Genomic DNA, 21,789 nt, shown 5'->3' on the forward strand with positions numbered 1-21,789 from the left:
CTTCAGGGCAAGGGATTCTGACTCTCACACCTGCCAAAGAACAGGACAGGTACAGAGGAGGCCACTTACCTATCTGATATCAGGAACTATCCTCTTCAGATGTGACCCTTAGGCATGGACAGCCAGAGCTAGGAATAGGATTAGGGGCTGTCCTTAATTCCAGGTGGATGAGGCTTCCCCAAACCCATGTTCTGCTGTCTGTGGAAGCCAGAGGAGTGGCTTTCCTTGCTGACTATGGTCCAGGGAGAGAGGCACTGTGGCAACCTTGTACAGTCCAACCCTCAAGATCTAAAGACAGGGAAGAGTGGCTTCCAGAAAGCCAGAGCAGCAGGCTCACACCTAGAGCACTGTGCTACCCAGCCACCAGATGGACCCTATAGGTATCTCCACCATGCACCAGAATGAAGAAGGGCAACCCATGCCAAGCCAGCCCCCAATTCCCTCCTACTCTGCTTCCATGAGGCACACAGAGGCTTTCAGAAGAGAAAACAAAGAAGGTTTGGGACACAAGATAGGCAGTTTGAAGCTGCTGAGCAAAGAGGGAAGATGTGATTTTGTGTTTCCCTAACTCTAGGATGTAAAAGAGCTCCCCAAAAGCCAATCTCAACAAGAACAGGACAGAGAGGGCCAAGTCGAGTACTTGTAATCCTAGCTACATAGGAAGTAGAGATAAAGGGTCTGTTGCCTAAGGCAAGCCTGGGAAAAAGTGTCAGACCCTACTTGAAAAATAATAGAAGTAGAAAGGGCTGGAGGAGTGGCTCAAGTGGTAAAGCGCCTGCCTATGAAGTTCAAGGCTCTGAATTCAAGACATAAAATGGGGGCAGAGCTTGGGCTAAGAGATAGGAGATGCAGCACTAGGAAAGGTTTGGAGAGGCCCCATCCCTGACAAGTAGAAGAATAACCAAGGTGTGAAGACTCTGGGACCAAGCACTGCCATCCAGGTTCTTCAGGGCTCAGTGCCAGAACAAAGTGTCACTGCTCTCCCTGCTGAGGGGTGCCCACCACTCAGCCCACAGAGCAACTGCCTTAGGACACACAGACCCCTCATGACCTCACCCTGCACTGTGTCTCATTACTCCCCAGGGCTCTTCACAAAGGAATCTAGCCAATGTGCCATGTCCATTCACACATTTGTCCTCCATTTACTTTGCAGTGCTACTATCTAACACCTGCCTTGTTCTTCCTAGGCAGGGCTAGATCTCTTGACCTCTGACTCAATTGAACCACTCCTCCCCCGCCTAAACCACTCCTACCCCAGCCCCTCCTCACCAGCCATCTTCTCATCCTTCAAATTTCAGGCGAGAACATCCTTCTAGACCTCCCAAGGCTGGGTAGGTTACTATTTCCTTGGCTCCCCCACAGTGTCATTGTATCTTCACATCACTGTCTTTTTCTGGGGTTCTGTGAGGAAGGAACCTCATATAGCTTCTCAATTGTTCTATCCCCATGCCCTAGTATCATATCTGCCCTGTAGTGTTGATATAAAAGAGAAAAATGATAATAAAGCTTGAGTGCCAGCTTAAGATGTCCAACAGTTGATTCACAGGGATTCTAGAATGAGAAGAAACAGTATAATAATTATCAAAGAAATAGTGTGATAATCAAAGAAACAGTGTAATAATTTTTGCCAGAACTAAAAGACAGAAGTCTTCAGATTTGAAGAGATCATAAAGATTACAAAATTATGAATTTTAAAAGAGATGGCATTGTGAGATTGCAGAAACAAAATTTAAGGTTAAAGAGAAGATCATGAATATCTTCAAGGTAAGAAAACAGGAATGAAATGGCATCTGTTTTTCAATAACAATATTGGAAACCAGAAAAAAATAGAGCAATGGTTTTCAATACTTTTGTCAACCTAGGATTTTCTCCTCAGTCAAACTATCAATTAAGGCTGAGTGCAGAATTACAATTTGTTCAGACATAAAAAGACTCCAAATGTTTTTTTTTTTTTTCTTTCATGTATCCAGGAGCTGCTGGAAGAGGTTTTTATTTCACCAAGACTACAGTAGAAACCACAAAAAAAGAAAGACATGGAACTGGTAGTAGGCCCCAGAAAGGAAATTTTCAAGGAAAAAAAAAAGTGTAACTGAAAGACAGGAGCTCCAAACTGAAAGAAGACACTAAAAATATTGAAATTTTGCTAGACTTTGCAATAAGAGTTAGAAATGATATAAAGGAAACTAAACCAGTGGCGGAAAATGAAGCAATTATCAACTCTAGATAAGACATAAAGTTGAAAAAGAGAAGAAACATAATCATGATACAATCAGCTTCACTATCCAGCAAATGTTATTTGCAACAAAATTTGTAACAGCACAAATACTAAGTAATTATAGACCCATCCAGACAATGATCACTCTTTTGGAAGGGGAATGGAACAGAAGGAAGAAGTATACTTTCAGGGTAGATAGTAAGAGAGCTAAATCTCACCTGAAAAATAGAACTAAATGAAAAACATCAGTATAGGTAAGCACATTCATTGGAAACATAGACTTCTATATTTCTATTTCAAACAGCTGAAAGTAGTTGCTTCTGGAGAGCAGGAATAGAGAGGCTGGTTTTTCATTACAAGTGTTCTAATACTTTTGAACTACTCGTGCATGTTGCTTTGAAAAGTGTGAAATTAATCATTCTGAAATGAAGTTTACAAACAAAAATAAAAACGTTGGCACACTAACCATTAGATTCTGTACTCATTAAAGGGGTCCTTCCTTCCCCTCCCCCAGTCACCTGCTCATTGGTGACCCCCGGGCGCAGGGTCCCATGCTTATAGTCCTCTAGTAGTTGCACGGCTTCTCTCAGACGTCTCTGTGAAGAAAAGAAAAGAGATGTGAGTGTGAGTTCAAGGGTCCTGAAAGTCACATGGAACTGTACAGCATCAACCAAAGTGCCAGTGTCCACCAGGTATCAGACCTCAGCCGTCAGTTCATAGAACACACAAAACATCAGAAGGATACCACCTAAAAGCCTTTCCACAGGGAATGGCTGGACTTTGATTGTATAGGCTGTTCAAGCACCTAAATAAGGGCTGTTCAAGCACCTAAACAAAAAGTAAGGAACGTATTCCAAAGCCATATCTCCATATTTTGTTGAGTGAGAAAGCATATTGCCAAGTAGTATGATGTGTTCATTATACCAGACAATTCACACACAGAGATAAAGCAATATTTTCTATGAGAACATCTGTGGGTATAAGTGTAACAAAAAGATCTGGGATGAGACCCACTGGTGACAGGGTTAGGAACTTCTAGGTAGGAGAAAGGGCCTAGACTTGGCATAGGATGTCAGGAGGAACTTTAACCTCATTTGTAACGTCAGAAGCTTTTATAAGGCAATATACTATGCTTTCGACATTTTAAAAGCACTAGCAGAGATTTTGTACAATAACTGACACACAGAGAGAACAAATAGAAAGTTGAATCATATGACTTTTAAAATCTTTAAAGATAAAGAGAGAGCAACAGATAGAAGGTAGTCTTTACAAACGTGTATAAGAATGTTAAAAAAAAAGTTCATAGAAGCATGATTCATATAGCCCCATGCTGCAAGTAATTAATAAGAGAGTAGATAAGTAAATCACAATATAAACACAAAGAGATATTACACAACAATTCAAAAAGTAAACTATAAATATATGCTACAATGTAGATAACTCTCACAGACATTATAGGGAAGAACGCATTTTTCCAAAGATGGCAACCTCAATATCCTCATCTCCTGTGATCTTCTAGAACCGTTTTTATCCCTTTGAGCCTAGATAGGGCTTTGTCACTGCCTCAACATATAGAGAATGGCAGAAGGAAAATGATATGACCTCAGGTTAGATCACAAAATGCCCTGTTCTTTCACCTTGTTATCTAGAGGGATACTCTCTTAGAATCTAGCAACCATGCTGCAAGGGAGCCCAAACAGCTCAGGAAAGATCTGCATGCATAAGAACTAAGCAATGACACACAGCTCCAACTGAAGCACCAGTCAACAGCAAGCACCTATTTCTCTACCATGTGAACAAACCATTGTGATTTTTTGTTTTGTTTTAGTCAGTTGTGGGGCCTGAACTCAGGGTCTGGGCACAGTCCCTTAGTTTTTGTGCTCAAGACTAGTGCACTACCACTTTGGGCATTAGATCCACTTCTGGTTTTCTATTAATTGGAGATAAGAGTCTCATAGACTTTCCTGCCTGGGCTGGCTTCAAACTGTGATCCTCACAGCACATAGCCCAAGCAAACCATTTTTAAGTGGCCCTTCCAGCTCCTTAGTCCACCCAGCTGTCCTAGCCATTGCCATATGGCAAAGACAAATCACCCTCTCCAATCCCTACCTAAATTGAAGCTCAATAAGCAAAGTAATTATGTTATTGGGTGTTTCAAGCCACTAATTTAGGGGTGGTGGCAGAGTTTGTTACATAGCCACATAACCAATGCAAATAATGGTAAGTGAGAAAAGACAGGGCATATACCTGTAAGCCTAATACTTGGAAGGCTGAGGCAGGTGGACATTGAATTTGAGGCCAGCCTGGGCTACATAGCCAGTCTCAAAAAAAAAAAAAAGCAAAGCAAATAACAAAACAGGCACAATAGACTACACATGCAGTTCAGAAACAGGCAAAACTAGCTTAGGGCGGTAGAAATTATTACAATGTTAAACTTGGAGGCAGTACTGATTGGGAAAAGCACACAAAGAATCCTGTGGCATAATTATTCCATGTCTTGATTGTGGTGGTTATATGGGTATAAACAGATGTAAGAATTAATTAAACCATACGCTTAGAAATCATGCATTTTAATGTATATGTGGCATACCTAAAAGAATGAACAATAAACAGACAACAGTGATAACGGGTAGCTTATGTCCAGGTATTAAAGATTCTAGACACAAGGATGGCAAGTATGGGGGAAGAAACCCAGTGACACCAGCTGTTTCCCTTTGTCTATAAGACAAGACTGGCTGGGAACAGCAGTACAGAGACCTCAACACTAGTCCCTTGATCTAGGAAAGGGGGCAGTACCCAGAGGGACACTCAGCAGCAGACAGGGTGTGCTGAGCTAGCTGACAGCAAGGTGGCTGTTCAGCCACCTGCTACACTACTGCAGCAAGAAACACTGCCAACCCAGACTAACAGCCAGGTCCATCATCCATCAGCTTGTCTGGACAGCAAAATGTGGCCAGTGCTGGCAACCCCAGCCTGGACCACAGCCAAACATCTGGCAATCAGGGGACCAGGAAAGCTTTTCTTGAAATAGCCTCAAGGCTGACAAGAGCTGTCTGTCCTCTTTTAAATATATGGATGTCAGTTTCCAGATTCCAAAGAGTCCTTTCCTGGAATCTTCTTACTTCCAAAGTAAATAGCTTTGTGGGATTTTCTTTCTTTCTCTTTCTCTCTTTCTTTCTTTTTCTCTCTCTTTCTTCCTTCCTTCTCTTCCTTCCTTCCTCCTTTTCCTTTTCTCCAGTTGTATAAGCAATTCATTCTGTTTAAAGAAAATGTCAGAAAAAAATAATAAAGCACAAAAAAGTCATTTTAAAACTCCTTTGCAAATACTACTTGATATAACCATGGGAAAAATGAAGTTGAGGGTCAGGTATAGTAGTATGCATCTATAATTCTGGCTACAAAGAGGTGGAGATAAAAGGAGTACATTCCAAGGCTGGTCCTGGTAAAAACTAAGACTTTATCTTAAAAACAACAAAAGCAGCCAGGTGCCAGTGGCTCACACCTGTAATCCTAGCTACTCAGGAAGCTGAGACCTGAGGATCACAGTTCAAAGCCAGACCAGGCAGGAAAGTCTGTGAGACTCTTATCTCCAATTAACCACCAGAAAACCAGAAGTGGTACTGTGGCTCAAGTGGTAGCACTCACCTTGAGCTGAAGAGCTCAGGGAAAGTACCCAGGCGCAGAGTTCAAGCCCTACAATGGACAAAAAACAACAACAAAAGCAAATAGAGGTAGTAGCATGGCTCAAGTGGCAAAATACTCTGAATGTAAACCCCAGCACCACCAAAAACAAAAGAGGGGGCTGATGTTCCTTCTAGATTTTAATTTGTATGTGTGTGTGTGTGTGTGTGTGTGTGTGTGTGTGTGTGTGTGTGTGTGTGTGTGTGTATGCGAACACACACATGCACGGGAGCATGTGAGCACACACATCCACAACCCTGCCAATATTGGAGCTTAGGCTCAGGGTCTGAGTGCTGCTGTTTAGTTTTTTTTGGCTCAACGCTGGTGGTTTACCACTTGAGCACTCCTCCACTTTTGGTTTTTTGTGGTTAATTAGAAATAAGAGTTTCACAGACTTTCTTGCCCAGGCTGCCTTTGAACCATGATCTCAAGTCTCAGCCTCCTAGAAGCTAGGATTACAGCTATTGGTACCTGGCAATAGTGATTGTTTCAACTTGTTTGAGGTCACACAAATAGTAAGTGGGAAATTTAGCATTTGAACCCAGAATTTAGTCAGATCTTTGCTCTGTATATACTTCCCCTACCCACAACACTCTTAAAACCTAGAGCTGCACCAGGATCCCTTATCCCAGCCAGCTCCCTCCTGCTGCCTTGGCCTCTGCAAAACCTGGACAATGCTTGCTCTACTTTCCAATGATGAATAGTGAATGGCTCTGTGCTCTCATTATTTCTCCCACTCCAGGGATTCTCCTGAGTTCCTATAACAACCTGGCCAGATTCCATCTCATTTGACACGGTCATCAAAAGGAGCCCTCTTGCCAAAAGCATAAGTTCCAATAAGTTCTGAGCTTGGCAAAGGGTGTGAGTGAAAGAGAACTAAATCCAAAGTTCCTAAAGACAAGCCTGTGGACCTAGGATTGAAGAAAGCTGGATGGGGACTCTTCACTCTGGGTGCTATAGGCTAGCCTCAGTCTTCCTAGGCCTCTGTCAAGTTTAAGAGACCAGGGTTCCAGGCCCTGTGGGCCCAGACCACCTGTCCAGAGAGACCTGGCTATTTCAGAGGTTGGGAAGGGGCAAGTTTGGAAAGACTTGGGGTCTAGGAGGAGGGTCTCCCTGTTTTCACCATCCTCTCCCACTGCTGGGTTGTGAACCTTGGCAGAAAGGCCCAGGTCTTTGAGGAGGAGAGATGCTGGGAGGTTGGAGCCTGGTGAACTTTGTAGGAAGTCTTTTCTAACAAGAACAAAGTAGTCAGTCCCTGAATGCAAAAGCTGTGAGGAGCTCAGCTGGTCCAAAGACAAGGATGCAAAGCTATGACTCTGCCTGAGGCCTAGCGTAGGATAGCCCATACTGCTGCCTTCCAAACACCTCTATTGGGCCAGCCCACTGTAAAATGTCACCATGACAGTCTCCTTGACAGGAGTGTGATTTCTAGAAGGTCCTCTGCAGTCCCATATGTCTGGAAAGGCAATTCAGAAGCAGTGACTTTGTTGGTGGTGGTGGTGGTCATGAGGATTGAACTCTGGGCCTGGGCGCTGTCCCTCAGCTCTTCAGCTCAAGGCTAGCACTCTACCACTTGAGCCACAGCGCCACTTCCAGCTTTTTCTGTTTATGTGGTGCTGAAGAATCAAACCCAGGGCCTCATGCATGCAAGGCAAGCACTCTACCACTGAGCCACCTTCCCAGCCCCGCAAAGCTAATCTTTCCTGGACACACAGTCCCAAGTTACATCTAATGGAAGATGCCAATATAATCTAAATATTTAACATATTATACTATTTTGTCTATTTAATACAACTAGTGATAGCACTTGGTCAAGAGGTAAGTAACACCCAGAAGTATTTCATCCCTCTTCCAATATAGAAACTCACCTTGTGGGTGGCACTTAGATACTCCTGTCTTCTGTTTCCTTCCCCAGAATGCCTATCCTCCTTAACCACCCATCAGCAGTCCCATCTATCCTTAAGGTTCATGCTACCTTCTTTAGGAATCTTCCAGAAATGATGTTGCTTTCTTCTCTAAACAGAGAGGATTCCATTTACAACTCTTTGAGGTCCCTGACCACTTATCTTCCATGTGCCTAATTTACCTGTGAGAGATGATAACATGCACAGAGCAGCTAGTTCCAGGAATCTTTCGGGACCACAGTACCTAACCTAACCTCTCTAACCTAACACTAACTCAGGGCCATGAACATGTAACAGAAATAGTGATTGGAGTTGCTAAGGCAAAGTGAACGGCATGGTCAGAGTTACAAGTTGAGATTCTAGTGTAGAAAACCAAAGTCACTCAGCAGTGATGTTGGTCTCACAGAACTCTGGGACTCCAAGAGATTGCTCCCTGTTTACTTGGACATAGCAAAGATCAGCCCTCTGTGCAGCATGACAGAACCATCCTGGCCATCATGTTGCTGAGAAGTTCAGAGCCAAGAGGAAAGGGTACTTCCTTGTCTAAGGTCTCACAGAATGATGAAGGTCACCCACAAACCCCAGGAACCCTCAACTCTACAGTTCTACTAGACATCAGCCTAGGAGCAGTACTCACAACAGCAACTGACTCCCAAAGAAACCACAGCAAGGCCTGAGCCTTCCCAAGCTGATGGCCGCAGGGCAGGTATCCAGGTAAGAAAAGGAAAGGGTGTCAGTGGCTCATGCCTGTAATCCAGAGAGTTAAAGATAGAAGTTTGGTGCCAGCCCAGGCAGTAAAGTCCATGAAATTCATCTCCAATTAACCACCAGAAAAACAGAAGTGGTGCTGTGGCTCAAAGTGGTAAAGCATTAGCCTTGAGTGAAAGGGCTCAGGAACAGAGCCCAGGTCCTGAGTTCAAGTCCCACAGCTGACAAGAGGGGGACAGAGAGAAAGAGGCCCTCTTTACTGTCACTCAAAGCTGAGCCCAGGCTGATACTGGGGAAAAAAAAGAGGAATTTTTCCAAAATGTTTAGAGGAAGTAGGTAAAATGGAAACAAGAGTTTGAGGTACAGTGGAGAGTTTGGGAGTCCCAAAACTTACAGAACTAAGAACAAGAGAGTTGAGAGATAGGGAAGAGTTGGGCTGGGGAGTGGGGTAGAGAAGGAAATAGGGAGGACAGAAGGCTATGTACATTTCATGGCTTGACTGTTTAATAGCCTATCATTCTCAAGGGGTTGTTTGGGTTTTTGTTATTTTGGTGGTGTGAGATTTGAACTCAAGGACTTGAGCTTGCTTAGACAGGCACTCTACCACTTGAGCTATGACCCTAGCACCTGGGCTAGTCTTGCGTCTGCTTGGGGTCAGGGTAATCTTCTTCCCCTGACTTGACCATACAATTATGTATGGCCTCAAAGCTGTAGGACATGGGCTCTTCTCTTGTTCTCCACCACTATCCTAAGTTCTTTGTCCTTCCCGGCAGTCCCAGATTTCCTCCATACCCTAAGTTATACCTGTATTTGCTGGGATAGGTCCTTGGCTTCTACGGACCATAAGCTACCCTCTTAAAGGCTCAAGGGAATGAAAAACAAGGACAATTTTCCCTGTGGCTGACCTTCAATCACATTAGGAGTCTGCCATTCTGCCAGCTCACCAGGTAAAGGCAGGACATCAGTCTATCAGCTCTATCCCAAGAGCTTTAAAAAAAATTATGACCAAGTTGGGCACTAATGGCACATGCTTATAATTCTAACTACTCAGGAGACTGAGATCTGAGGATTGCAGTTTAAAGCCAACTGGGGCATGACAGTGTGTGAGATTCTTTTTTTTTTTTTTTTGTCAGTCATGGGACTTGAATTTTGGGTCTGGACGCTGTCCCTCAGCTTTTCAGCTCAAGGCTAGTGCTCTACCACTTGAGCCACAGAGCCACTTCTGGTTTTCTGAGTGGTTTATTGGAGATAAGAGTCTCATAGGCACTCCTGCCTTGCTGACTTTGAACTGGGATCCTCAGATATCAGCCTCCCAAGTAGCTAGGATTACAGACGTGATCCATTGACGCCTGGCTTTGTGAAGCTCTTATCTCCACTTAACCACCAAAAAGCCAGAAGTGGAACTGTGGCTCAAATGGTAGAGTGCTTGCCTTGAGAGAAAAAACTCAGGGTCAGCACCCAGGCTCTGAGTTCAAGGCCTACTAGTAGCACACACACACACACACACACACACACACACACACACACACACACACACACACACGCTCTCTCTCTCTCTCTCTCTCTCTCTCTCTCTCTCTCTCTCACTCATACACACAAACAGTAATGATCACCAGCTTGTTTATACTCTTTGGAGTTTATTCTAAAAAAACAAAGTTAGGCCAGGTGCAGGTGGCTCATGCCTGTAATCCTAGCTACTCAGGAGGCTGAGATCTGAGGATCACGGTTCAAGGCCAGCCTGAGCAGGGAAGTCCGTGAAGCTTTTATCCCCAATAAACCACCAGAAAACTGGAAGTGACACTGTTGCTCAAGTGGTAGAGCACTTGCCTTGAGCTGAAGAGCTGAGGAACAGCACCCAGGCCCTGAGTTCAAGTACCACGACCAAAAAAAAAATTAGCAAAAATTAAAAGCAAACTGTCCAAGAGTGTTTGTTGCAAAGAAGCAAAAGACGGGAAGCAACCTAGCTATTAGATCTAAAAGCCTAACCAGAGATGGTTATTTATGCATAAAATGTGACTTTTAAACATTGCCTAGCATGTGTAAGGCTATGGGTTCAGTTTTCAGTATCACAAAAATAAAATGGATGGCTTGGACCTATAATCCCAGCTACTTAGAGGCTGTCCTTACTTCATGATAAGGGCTTTGCAAGCTCCTGGTGGTTTACTTCCCTGACCTGATGCTGCACATACTGCACCCAGGACAGGAACTCGCCAACCTTCATGTCCCCCAAATAATTTGATCTTATAAAGTTCATGAACCAGACTGACTTTGCCCTCTGTTTCCTGCAAATGACCACAGACAGGAACCTACCACAGTTTTCAATTTTTCATAAGCACAACACAACCTCAGAAGAGACCTATGCATGCGCTCACTGGGACAGTGCTGATGCGGGCCTTCCAGCTCATCCTGGCATCTGATGTGCCTTCCCACTGCTTCCTCCTCTTCTTCCTTCCCTATCCTCTCTCCTTTTAGGATCAAAAAAGCATAATTCTCCCTCTCTGTCAAGCAGAACAACCTCCTCCTCCTCCTTTGAAGCCTTGTTCAAGGCATTCTGAGAACAAAGACAGCCTTCTTCCTAAGAGAAATTACTGTGAATAAAATTTCCTCTGCCTCATTACACATACAAGGGTTGGAATCTTTTTAAAGCTTGGTCAGTTATAAATTGCAAACAAGCAGCTGCAGAACTCTCTGAAGATGAGTCTCTCCATTGATTTAGCTACTGCTCCTAAAACCCAGGTCATTAGATGATTCAGGCTGCCAGGATCTCTACACCTGAGGATGTCCAGCTTCCAAGGCCACTTCCTGTGATGTCCACTGTCCAGCTATGAGCCCTGGACAGTGTTTTAAAAATATGAGCCACAGTCTGTGGACTAACCAGCAGTTGGGGACAGCCTGGCCTGCCTGTGTCTCATGACTCAGGGGTAAGGATGGGGCTGAGATCAGAAACATGCATCTTGCTGGCTGTAATTTCTCATGGTGTCTATCAATAGAGATGATCTTGCCAAACAGCATTCCTGAGCTGGAGATGGTGAAGATGAAGGCTACTACCTTTCTGGCCTACAGGTCCCATTCAAGGCCCTTCCAGACTTTGTAGAGGCTATAAGATCTTCTGGGAGCAGAAATTTTCCCACAGGCTGGCAGTTGCCCCTGGTAACCATCCCTAACTCAGGTGTGATAGGGAAGGGAGGTAGTTCTCTCTAGGAAACCTATCAGAGCTCTGATAAAGGGAAAGATTTGAAAATTATTCTAAAACTGCTATTGCCTTGTTATTTTCTAGGTGGCAACTGTTACTTTTATATTTAAACTAGTAGTGAGAGGGCAAAAAAGCCTATGATTTTTTTATTGACTGATAAAGAGAAATAGGTCAACATGTTTTTGTCGTACATAAAAATGTTAAGGTCTGGGGCTGGGAAGGTGGCTCAGTGGTAGAGCGCTTGCCTCATGCATGAGGCCCTCGGTTTGATTCCTCAGCACCACATAAACAGAAAAGCCAGAAGTGGCTCTGTGGCTCAAGTGGTAGAGCACTAGCCTTGAGCTGAAGAGCTGAGGGACAGCGCCCAGGCCCAGAGATCAAGCCCCAAGACAGACAAAAATAAAAATAAAAAATAAATGTTAAGGTCTTTCAAAAAGTAAGAGTTTAGCCAGGTGTCAGTGGCTCACACCTATAATCCCAGCTACTCAGGAGGCTGAGATCTGAGGATCACGGTTCAAAGCCAGCCCAGGCAGGAAAGTCTGTCAGACTCTTATCTCCAACAAACCACCAGAAAACAGGAAGTGGCACTGTGGCTCAAGTGGTAGAGTATTAGCCTTGAGCTGAAGAGCTGAGGGACAGCGCCCAAGCCCAGAGTTCAAGCCCCATGACACACACACACACAAAAGTAAGAGTTTGCAGAACATCGCTGTAGATCAAGGAAGAGAAGAATACAATGAAATGATCTGAGGTGAGAGGAAGGAGGACTGGAAGAAAGGTGTGAGTCTTATGGTACTTGTGGCAAGCTGCCCTGAAGAGGCTCATCCATCCTCAAAACTCCAGCCTGTCCTGGCAATCTGAAATACCTTCTCACCTGCCAAGTTCCTCTCTACTTTTTCTCACCATGCCTTGAAGTCCACCATTAGCACAAGCCTCTACTGAGGACACCAAGCAAATAGCCTTTATGTTAGAATTTCACTGCAATTGCATTTTGTTTTGCATAGTTCTAGAACTTCCTAGGATGACATATTACCTAAGCTTGGTCAACAGTTTCCTTCCTTCTTGTTTCCTTCCTTCCTTCTTTTTTTCTTTTGTCTTTCTTTCTTTCCTTCCTTCCTTCCTTTGTTTTTTGCCAATCCCGGGGCTTGAATTCAGGGACCTAGGCACTGTACCTGAGCCTCTTTGTGTTCAAGGCAAGTGCTCTACCACTTGAGCCACAGCACCACTTCCAGCTTTCTCTGAGTAGTGTATTAGAGATAAGAGTTTCACGATTTTTTTCTGCCTGGACTGGCTTCAAACTGTGATCCTAAGACCTAAGCCTCCTGAGCAGCTAGGATTATAGGCGTGAGCCACTGGCACCAGTGGCTCAATAGTTTCTTAAGGTTTCTTCCAATTTTTATATAATAATATTCATTATGACTCCAGACAAAATCCAGAAGTGAACCCTTAAGAGGGGGTAGGAAGCTCTAAGGAGCAAAAAAAAGGCTGAGTACTAACATACCTCAACTCCTCGTCCTTGCTAAGCTGTAGCAGGAAACCACATATTGGGTAATTCCCATACTTCCTGTTACTGGGCTGCCACCCAGCTACACTGGGAATCCTTCTAAGCCCAGGTGCAGCAAGTTTGTGCTTCCACCATGGCCTTTCTCTCCCAGAACTGGTCAGCTCCAGGGTTGCACAAAGCCAGTATTCAGCATAGAGAGGTGAGTGAAATGCTGGTCACCTTAAAGGTTCAATGACTTGCCTCAGGGTATGAGGTGGTTAGGCCTTCTGCAAGCCAAGTCATCCCAGATAAATTCCCTGAACAGGACAACCTGAACAGGTAATTTAGATTACCTGAACAGGAAATGCAAACTTTCTGAGAACAAGCCTACCTGGGTTCATACTCTGGCTCCACCACCAGCCAGCACCATATACATGACACTTCTGTCTCTATTTCTTCAGCTGTAAAATGGAATGTATAATAGCATCCCCCTTCTAAGGTGGCTTTGAGCTAATCTGATGAGCTCAAACATGTAAAATACTTGCAAATTCAACACAAAGAAGTTATCAATGTTTTAGGGAACTGATAGGGAACTTGAACATTACACAATATATGTGCACAGAAACACTACCCTGCAAATATGTATAATTATTTCCTGTCAATTTGAGAAAACTGCCTACAAATTGCCTTGCTCAGAGTGCATTTCATAAATGCTTGCTGCAGCACGTGGGGGAAGGGGGTTGGGAAGAAGAAAATGAGGAAAGATGTGACACTGCTCAAAAAGAAATGTACTCATTACCTGACTTATGTAACTTTAACCCTTCTGTACATCACCTTTAAATAACAATAAGTAAAATAAAATAAAAAATAAAAATAACACTGGGCACCAGTGTCTCACGCCTATAATCCTAGCTACTCAGGAGGCTGAGATTTGAGAAGAGCAGTTCAAAGCCAGCCTGGGTAGGAAAGTCTGTGAGACTCTTATCTCCAACAAACCACCAAAAAACTGGAAGTAGTTCTGTGGCTCGAGTGGTAGAGCACTAGCCTTGAGCTGAAGAGCTGAGGGACAGTACTCAGGCTCTGAGTTCAAGCCCCACAGCCAACAAGAAATAAAAAATAAATAAAAATAAAAATAAAATGCTTGCTATTTTATATGTACCTGTATTCTTGCACAGTTGAAAATATAAATGAAAAGCTTTTAAAAACATACACATCTTAGGATGGTATTCCCCCAAAATTTAAAATTTGATAATAGCAAGTGTTGGTGAGGAAGTGGAACTACTAGAACTTTTAAAGATCATTGATAGGAATGTAAGATGAACAACCACTTTGAACAACAGTGTAGCAGTTTCTGGTAAGGTCAGCTATTGTATTCATTATGCTTATCATATGAACCATCAATCCCATTCTTAGTTATTTATTCAAGAGACATAAAGCAAACATCCATAAAAAGAATATTCATAGCAGTTTTATTCATAATAGCACAAAACTGGAAAAAGTGGAAGTGTTCTTCAACAAGTGAATAGATAAACAAATTCTGGAACATCCTTTCTATGGAGCTCTACTCACCAATAAGAAGATATGAGTACTGATACATGCAACAACATGGACAGATCTCAAGTCATTATGTTAAAAGATGGCATGCTGTAGGAGACTACTAATGCAATGGGCTGGGAATAAAAAAACAATAAAAACAGAAAGCAGAAGAGTAGCCGCAGGGGCTGTGGGAAGGGCAAATGGATTATAAAGAAACAGGATGATGAAAATGTATTACATCTTGACAGTAGTTGTAGAGATAGGACTGAACATATTTGTCAAAAATCATAGAACTGTGCAGTTTTTAAAGGTCTTAAAAGACCTAATATTAAAAGCCATCAACAATTGTCAATTGTTACCTGAAAGAGGAAGGAACTGGGTAAGGAGGATAATGAAAGATAACTTCTCATTCTATGTAAACACTCTGTAGATGGGCATTGTTGGCTCACACCTAATCCTAGTTACTCAAGAGGCTGAGATCTGAGGACTGAGGTTCAAGCCAGCCCAGGCAGGAAAGTTTACTAGACTCTTATTTTGAACTAACCACCAGAAAACCAGAAATGGAGCTATGGCTTAAAGTGGTATCCCACAACCAAAACAAAACAAACAGAAAACACCTATTTGAATCTCTCTCATGTCTGTCTCATTTCGCTCCCTCTCCCTCTCTGTCTCCTGCCCCTCTCTCTCTGTCTCTGTCTCTCTGTGTATGTTTTTTTCTTTGCAGTGAAGTCCTTGGAATCAAACCCAGGAACTCTTGCATAATAGACAAGCTTTCTACAATGGAGTTCCAGTCTTGTATAACCTTTTGTAATGAGCATATAATTCATGTAGTTCTAGTAAATTCATTACTTTTTTCTTTTTTTTTTACTTTTAGTTGGTCATGGGGCTTGAACTCAGGGCCTTGGCACTGTCCCTGAACTTTTTCCGCTCAAGGCTAGCACTCTACCACTTTGAGTCACAGCACCACTTCCCATTTTCTGGTGGTTAATTGGAGATAAGAGTCTCACACATTTCTTACCTGGACTGGCTTCGAACAGTGATCCTCAGATCTCAGCCTCTTGAGTAGCTAAGATTACAGATGTGACCCACCAATACCTGGCTTCATTACACTTGTAAATAGTAATAACAATGCCACCTGTCTTGAAAGAACATTGTGAGGTGCAAATGAAATGCCCTGGAAAGGCACACAGCAAACAAAGGGCAAGGGAACTCTTTCTGGTTGATAAAGATTTAGATATGTTATCTTTCTTTTCCTCCCCTCCCTTGTCCCCCCCACCCCCCCGTCCTTCAGATGACCCGCACATTCCCAAATGACAAGGTACAGCAGCCCCAGGTCCTCCAGTGAGAATGGTGGCCATGACTCACCTCAGTGACAAAGAGTGTGCGAGGGTCAATGATGTCCAAGAAGTGCCTGAAGCGGCCATAGAAGGACGTCTGGAGAAGAAGGTGGGAAAGGAGAGGAGAGGAGGTCAGATGTGGTACACCATCCTCAGAACACGAGGAGCCCCATTCCAAACTCATCATTGTGAGATGGGTCCCCCACTCTGAAGGACTCCACACTGTGGGTAATGAAGGCCCATGAAGCCTTTTGTCATTCAGGGAACTCGAGGGCAGCTTTTCTGGGCTGAGAGCGAGACCACTGAGACACTCGATGGCTGAGTAGCTTAACTTCCCTTCCAGGTGCTTCTCACTGTCCTCCCTTTCTTCCATAGTCCTAACATCTATTCTGAATCCTCAGACACTCCCAATCATCACTGCAGGCTGGAGGTGAGACCTGGCCCCAGCCACCTCTCAGCTTCCCTGCCCCTCACAGGGCCCTCTCCAGGGTCCTGCTCTACTCCCCAGGCAGAGATGAAGCATGGCAGCACTAAGCTCACAGCCCAGAGGCCTCCTTTCAATGCATAGCCCTGGAGATGTGATGAGCCTCAGGATGAGGGGCAGCTCCCCCATCCCCCAGCCTTGTCCCAGAGAAGGAGTCCTGGAAAAGGAGGGCTTTGTACTAAGCAGGCCACAGGCATTTGAGCACAATGAAAAGAAACCTAGCAACGCTACAGAGGGGCCTTCTGCCTAAGGATAAAGCCAGCTAGGCAAAGCCAAACTCAAGGGAAAAAGAGAGGGTGCCAAGCTTGGGAATGGGGGAAGGTTCCAAATGCTAGGGTTTCAGGCCTCACTTACTACTCTCTAGATTCTGCCCCTAATTTCTCCCCAAAGCCCCATAGCTCCCCAAGCATCATTCTCTGCATAATGGAGGAAATGGAAACCTCAGCATCCTCTCCTCTTGCTTACAAGGGCAACAGCTTCTGTAATTAATCTCTTTCCTGTTACTTCCAGCATAGATCCTATAATCAGCTTACAGGTTACCTCAAAGTTTGTCTTCACATCTCACCTCCATTTCTCTTCTCATCTTAGCAGCCCCTGTACAGCCCACCCTACTTCCATCCCACTCTGGGGGCAAATGAGACAAATCAAGCCTTAGCCCCATTCCTAACCCAAACAATTGCTTTCCTAACCTCTCACAGCTTAAATGGCCTAAACCACTCCATGACAAAATGGTGCTCACACTGTTGTCCTGGCAAAACTTCAGCTCTCAGAATTTTGTCTAAGGAAATAATATTCAGAGATGTGGTCAGAAGTCCATGTTCAGGCCAGCACCAGTAGTTCATGCCTAGAATCCTAAATTAAAGTCCACGTTGGCATGCTTATCTCAGGAGGCTGAGATTTGAGGATTACAGTTTAAAGCCAGCCTGGACAGGAAGGCCCATAGACACTTATCTTTAATTAACCACCAAAAAGCGAGAAGTGGTTCAAGCAGGTAGAGTGCTTTGAGCAAAGTAGCTAAGGGACAGTACTCAAGGCCTGAGTTCAAGGCCTGTACTGCCCCACCCCCAAAAAAAGTATATGTTCAAGATGTCTACTGCTGTGTTATCTATAAGAATGGCTGGTTAGATAAGGGATAGTCCATTCATATGGTTGAATACTATGCAATCACATTTTCAGACAACGGCTATGATATGAAAAATGTTTATGAATTTGTAAAACACTACAAGTCCTATACGAACTTAATAAGTAAGAAAATAACTAGAGATAAATGCTAAATGAAGAGCAAAAAGAGGAGATAATATTGAAATCCAAGTCCACTAAATGGTACTAAGGCTCCTTGGGGAAGTGATTCCCGGGTTGGATTTGTGATTCTAGGCTTTGCTATACTAGGAAGTAATGAAGTGTCATCTCCCAACCATACACACAAGTGACAGGACTATGTCAAAAGGATTATTAGACAGCCAGGCATAGTGGCACAAGCCTATAATTCCAGCACTCAGAAGGTTGAGGCAGGAGGATTGCAAGTTCTATTCTAGCCTGGTTACATAGCAAGTTCCAGCCTGCCTGTGCTACATAGCAAGACCTTAACTCAGAAAACAATCAAACAAGCAAACAACCCAAAACCCACTGAAGGGAGGATGATGGGTACTGTGTGCCTTAGACGTGACAGTTCAATAAGTCCAGAGCAACACCACTGTGATATTCTGGAGGGAATTAACCTAATCACAAGAAAACATCTGATGAACCCAAATTGAGAAGCATTCCATAAAACAAGTGATCTTGTTCATCAAAATGTCCATGTCATAAAGACAAAGATTGAAAACTGGATCTACATTAAAAAGAATCAGTTTACTAGCTTGTATGGTTTGGGATAGAATCTGAATTAGAGGGGAAATATTTTCAAGGCCATTATTAAAATGTGGCAAATTTGGAATATAGACTCTAGATTAATTTTTTAAAAAAGAATTTTATCCATGTTAAATTTCTTTTTTTCTTTTTTGCCAGTCCTGGGGCTTTGAATGCAGGGCCTGAGCACTGTCCCTGAGCTTCTTTTGCTCAAGGCTAGCACTCTACCCCTTGACCCATAGTGCCACTTCCAGCTTTTTCTGTTTATGTGATATGAAGAATTAATCCCAGGGCTTCATACAAGCTAGCCAGGAATTCTACCACAAAGCCACATTTCCAACCCCATGTTAAATTTCTTTTTTTTTTTTTTTTGTGGCGGGGTCCAGTCATGGGGCCTGAACTCTGGGCCTGGACACTGTCCCTCAGCTCTTCAGCTCAAGGCTAGTGCTCTACCACTTGAGCCACAGTGCCACTTCCAGCTTTTTTCTTTTTTCTTATGTGGTGCTGAGGAATCAAACCCAGGGCCTCATGCATGCAAGGCAAACACTCTACCACTGAGCCACCTTCCCAGCCCCACCCCATGTTAAATTTCTTAAGTGTAGTAATGGTATTGTGGTTATGAAGAGAATGTCCTTGATCTTAAGAGATAAGTCACTGAGGTACAATGGGATGAATTGATATAATTTACTTTCAACTGGCTGGGCAAAAAGAACATGAGTAAATATGTAGAGCAGTCATAAAATTTTTAAGTGTAGGTACTATTTTATTTTTTATGCTGGTACTGGGGTTTGAACTCTCCCTTGCTTGGCTTGCTTGCTCAGCTGGTCTTCTACCACTTAAGCCATGCCTCCAATCTAGATTTTGCTGGTTATTTTGGAGATGGATTCTCATTTCTGGCTGGCTCTGAACTGTGATTCTCCAGGTCACAGCCTCCTTAGTAGCTAGGATTACAGGTGTAAGCCAGCAGCACCTATTTTTTTCACAGATTAAAGATGCCTGTAATTATGACAGGTATATTTTCTGTTACCAGGCTTTCTAGACAAAGGGAATAACAAGGAAACTCAAAAACATGTTAAAAGCTGGTAGATCCAGGGAAAATGTATAGTGTGAAGTTCCCCATGCCCTAGCAAGGCTAGAGTTGTAAGGCCACTTTTCTAAAAGATTGATGGTGTTCCAAAGTTAGTTACAAGCAGCATTTTTCAGAATGGACATTATGATGTTACAAAGATTGCCTCTGGGTAATAGGATTATTAATGATTTAATTTGTCTATCTTTTAAATTGCTTTTAAAATGAAAAGCCAATATTAGGTATAATACATAGAAGTAATATTCTATTTTAACATGTATGTAAATTAAAGTCCAAGGTGGCATGCTAACCAATACACTGAATAATAAACTCCTGAAGGAAATGGGCTGTTGAACTTTCTTCTTTGGCTCCCAGTCTCCTTAAACATCCACTCAAGGACCACAGAAACACCTACCATGCAATGAATGAGTGGGCTGAGAGCCTCCAATGGCTTTTAGGCTTCCTGAAGGAGGTGGAGCCAGAGCCAGGCTTTGGAGGGTAAGACTAGAAAAGGATAACAATTGGGCTACTAGTGGTCTGAGAGTGATGAGGGTAAAGGGGTGGAAGTAAGCACCTGCAGGGAATGACCTACGAGTAACAACTTCTAGAAAATGCTCCAGCAGACACTTCAGCCTCTGACTTGCCTGTCCTTTTGATCCTGTCCCAATCCTGCCAGTTCTACTGGGCCATTTTCTACCAATACCACTGGGGGAGGTGTTAGAGTATATTAGACTTTGCCAGAAAACCACATAGACATCCAGGTACAAAGAGCAAAGAAAAGGTTTATTGCCAGTAAGGGACCAGCAAGACCCCTTCTCACAAGTGAGAAGTGAGAAGAAGTGCTGACTATTGTCTGAGATGACCTATATAACCTAGGAGGGGCTAGAAGGGGCCAGGAGGTAGAGACCCCAGTATGGATGTGAGGGCCAGGGGCTTCATCATGGCAGACTTAGGATTTATGGCTGCTGCCCAAGTAGTAGGTAAGGGACCCTGCAGCTGCCCAGACCTGAAGGTCACTCTAAAGGACTCTTGCTGCCTTATTTGGTGGTAGTTGTCCCAGAGAAGTGCCATCTCAAGGTAAAGGGGGTTGGAGGCTGATTATTTACTGCCTTTACTACATCGGCCTAGTGTTGCCTAGGAAGGGAACTTGCCAAGCTGTGGAAGGGGGAAGGAGCATGCTAAGCTATCAGAAGGGAGCTCACTGGGCTAAGAGGAGGGTTCTAGATAAAGCATTTTACTTCATTGACCTCTACAGAATCCTATGGAGCAAGGAAGACTCAAGGAATATCACAGTGAACAAGGTTATCAAAAGAAGCAAATAATTGAGCAGGGTACCTGTAGCTATCAGGAGGCTGAGATCTGAGGATCAAGGTTCAGACTATGCAGAAAAGTTCCAAGGAGTTAACAATTTTTAAAAAGCCAGACTCAGAAGTGGCACTGTGGCTCAAATGGTAGAGAGCTAGCCTTGAGCTGAAGAGCTGAGTTGACAGCCCCAGGCCCAGAGTTCAAGCCTCACAACTGACCAAAAAAAAAAAAAAAAAAGACAATTATTTAGCCAGGCACCACTGGCTCATGCCTGTAATCCTAGCTACTGAGGAGGCTGAGATCTGAGGATAAAAGCCAGCCTAGGTAGGAAAGTCTGTGAGACTCTTATCTCCAATTAACCACCAAAAAGCTGAAAGTGGCGCTGTGGCTCAAGTGGTAGAGCTCTGGCCTTGAGCTGAAGAGCTCAGTGACAGGGCCCAGGCCCAGAGTTCAAGCCTATGACCGTGGGGGGAAGGAGGGAAGAGTGGGGAGGGAGGGCGGAGCCAGACTCGCCAGTTGTCAGCAGTTCAGTCAGCAGCCCACACCTGGAATCTTAGCTACTCAGGAAGACACTTGAGGATCCCAGTTTGAAGCCATCCCAGGAAGATAAATCTAAGAGATGCTTATCACTATTTAACAGCACAAATCTGGAATTAGGAGTTGTGGCTCAACTGGTAGAGCACCAGCCTTGAGCGAAAAAGCCAAGTGTGAGCTCACAGCCCTGAGTTTAAGCCCCAGTACTAGCACAGGAAAAAAAAAAAAAAAAAGCAGGCTAGAAGCATGCTCAAGTAAGAGTATTAGCTATGAGCAAGCAAGCCAAGCAAGGAAGCAAAGCACTGAGTTCCAGCCCCAGAACTCAGAGAGGGAGAGAAGGAGAAAGAAGGAGAGGGGGAGGTAGAGGGAGAAAGATAAGCAATAAGTAAACAACTACAAAATGTTGTTATTGGTGCTCAAATGAGGCATCACAAAGTACAATGGAAACACTCAAATCTCTTCCTATTTCTTCCCAGAGTGAGTTAAGGAGACATCCCAGAG

The 21,789-nt window shown here is 43.8% G+C and overlaps 1 protein-coding gene across 4 annotated transcripts in view; it reads right to left on the reverse strand.

Annotated features, from left to right (window-relative positions):
- Window positions 1-21,789, reverse strand: part of Sfxn5 (sideroflexin 5) — a 130,201-nt gene that overhangs the window by 99,628 nt on the left and 8,784 nt on the right. For all 4 annotated transcript variants that reach the window (XM_069988962.1, XM_069988964.1, XM_069988965.1 and 1 more), the window contains exons 2-3: window positions 16,083-16,151; window positions 2,734-2,811 (exon numbers count right to left, since the gene is read on the reverse strand). In XM_069988962.1, the coding sequence (XP_069845063.1) occupies window positions 2,734-2,811; window positions 16,083-16,151 (147 nt within the window). The remainder of the gene's footprint in view (window positions 1-2,733; window positions 2,812-16,082; window positions 16,152-21,789) is intronic.

Source organism: Dipodomys merriami, unplaced genomic scaffold (genome assembly GCF_024711535.1).
Source record: "Dipodomys merriami isolate MVZ:Mamm:240054 unplaced genomic scaffold, mDipMer1.0.p SCAF_37, whole genome shotgun sequence".
Lineage (NCBI taxonomy): Eukaryota > Metazoa > Chordata > Mammalia > Rodentia > Heteromyidae > Dipodomys > Dipodomys merriami.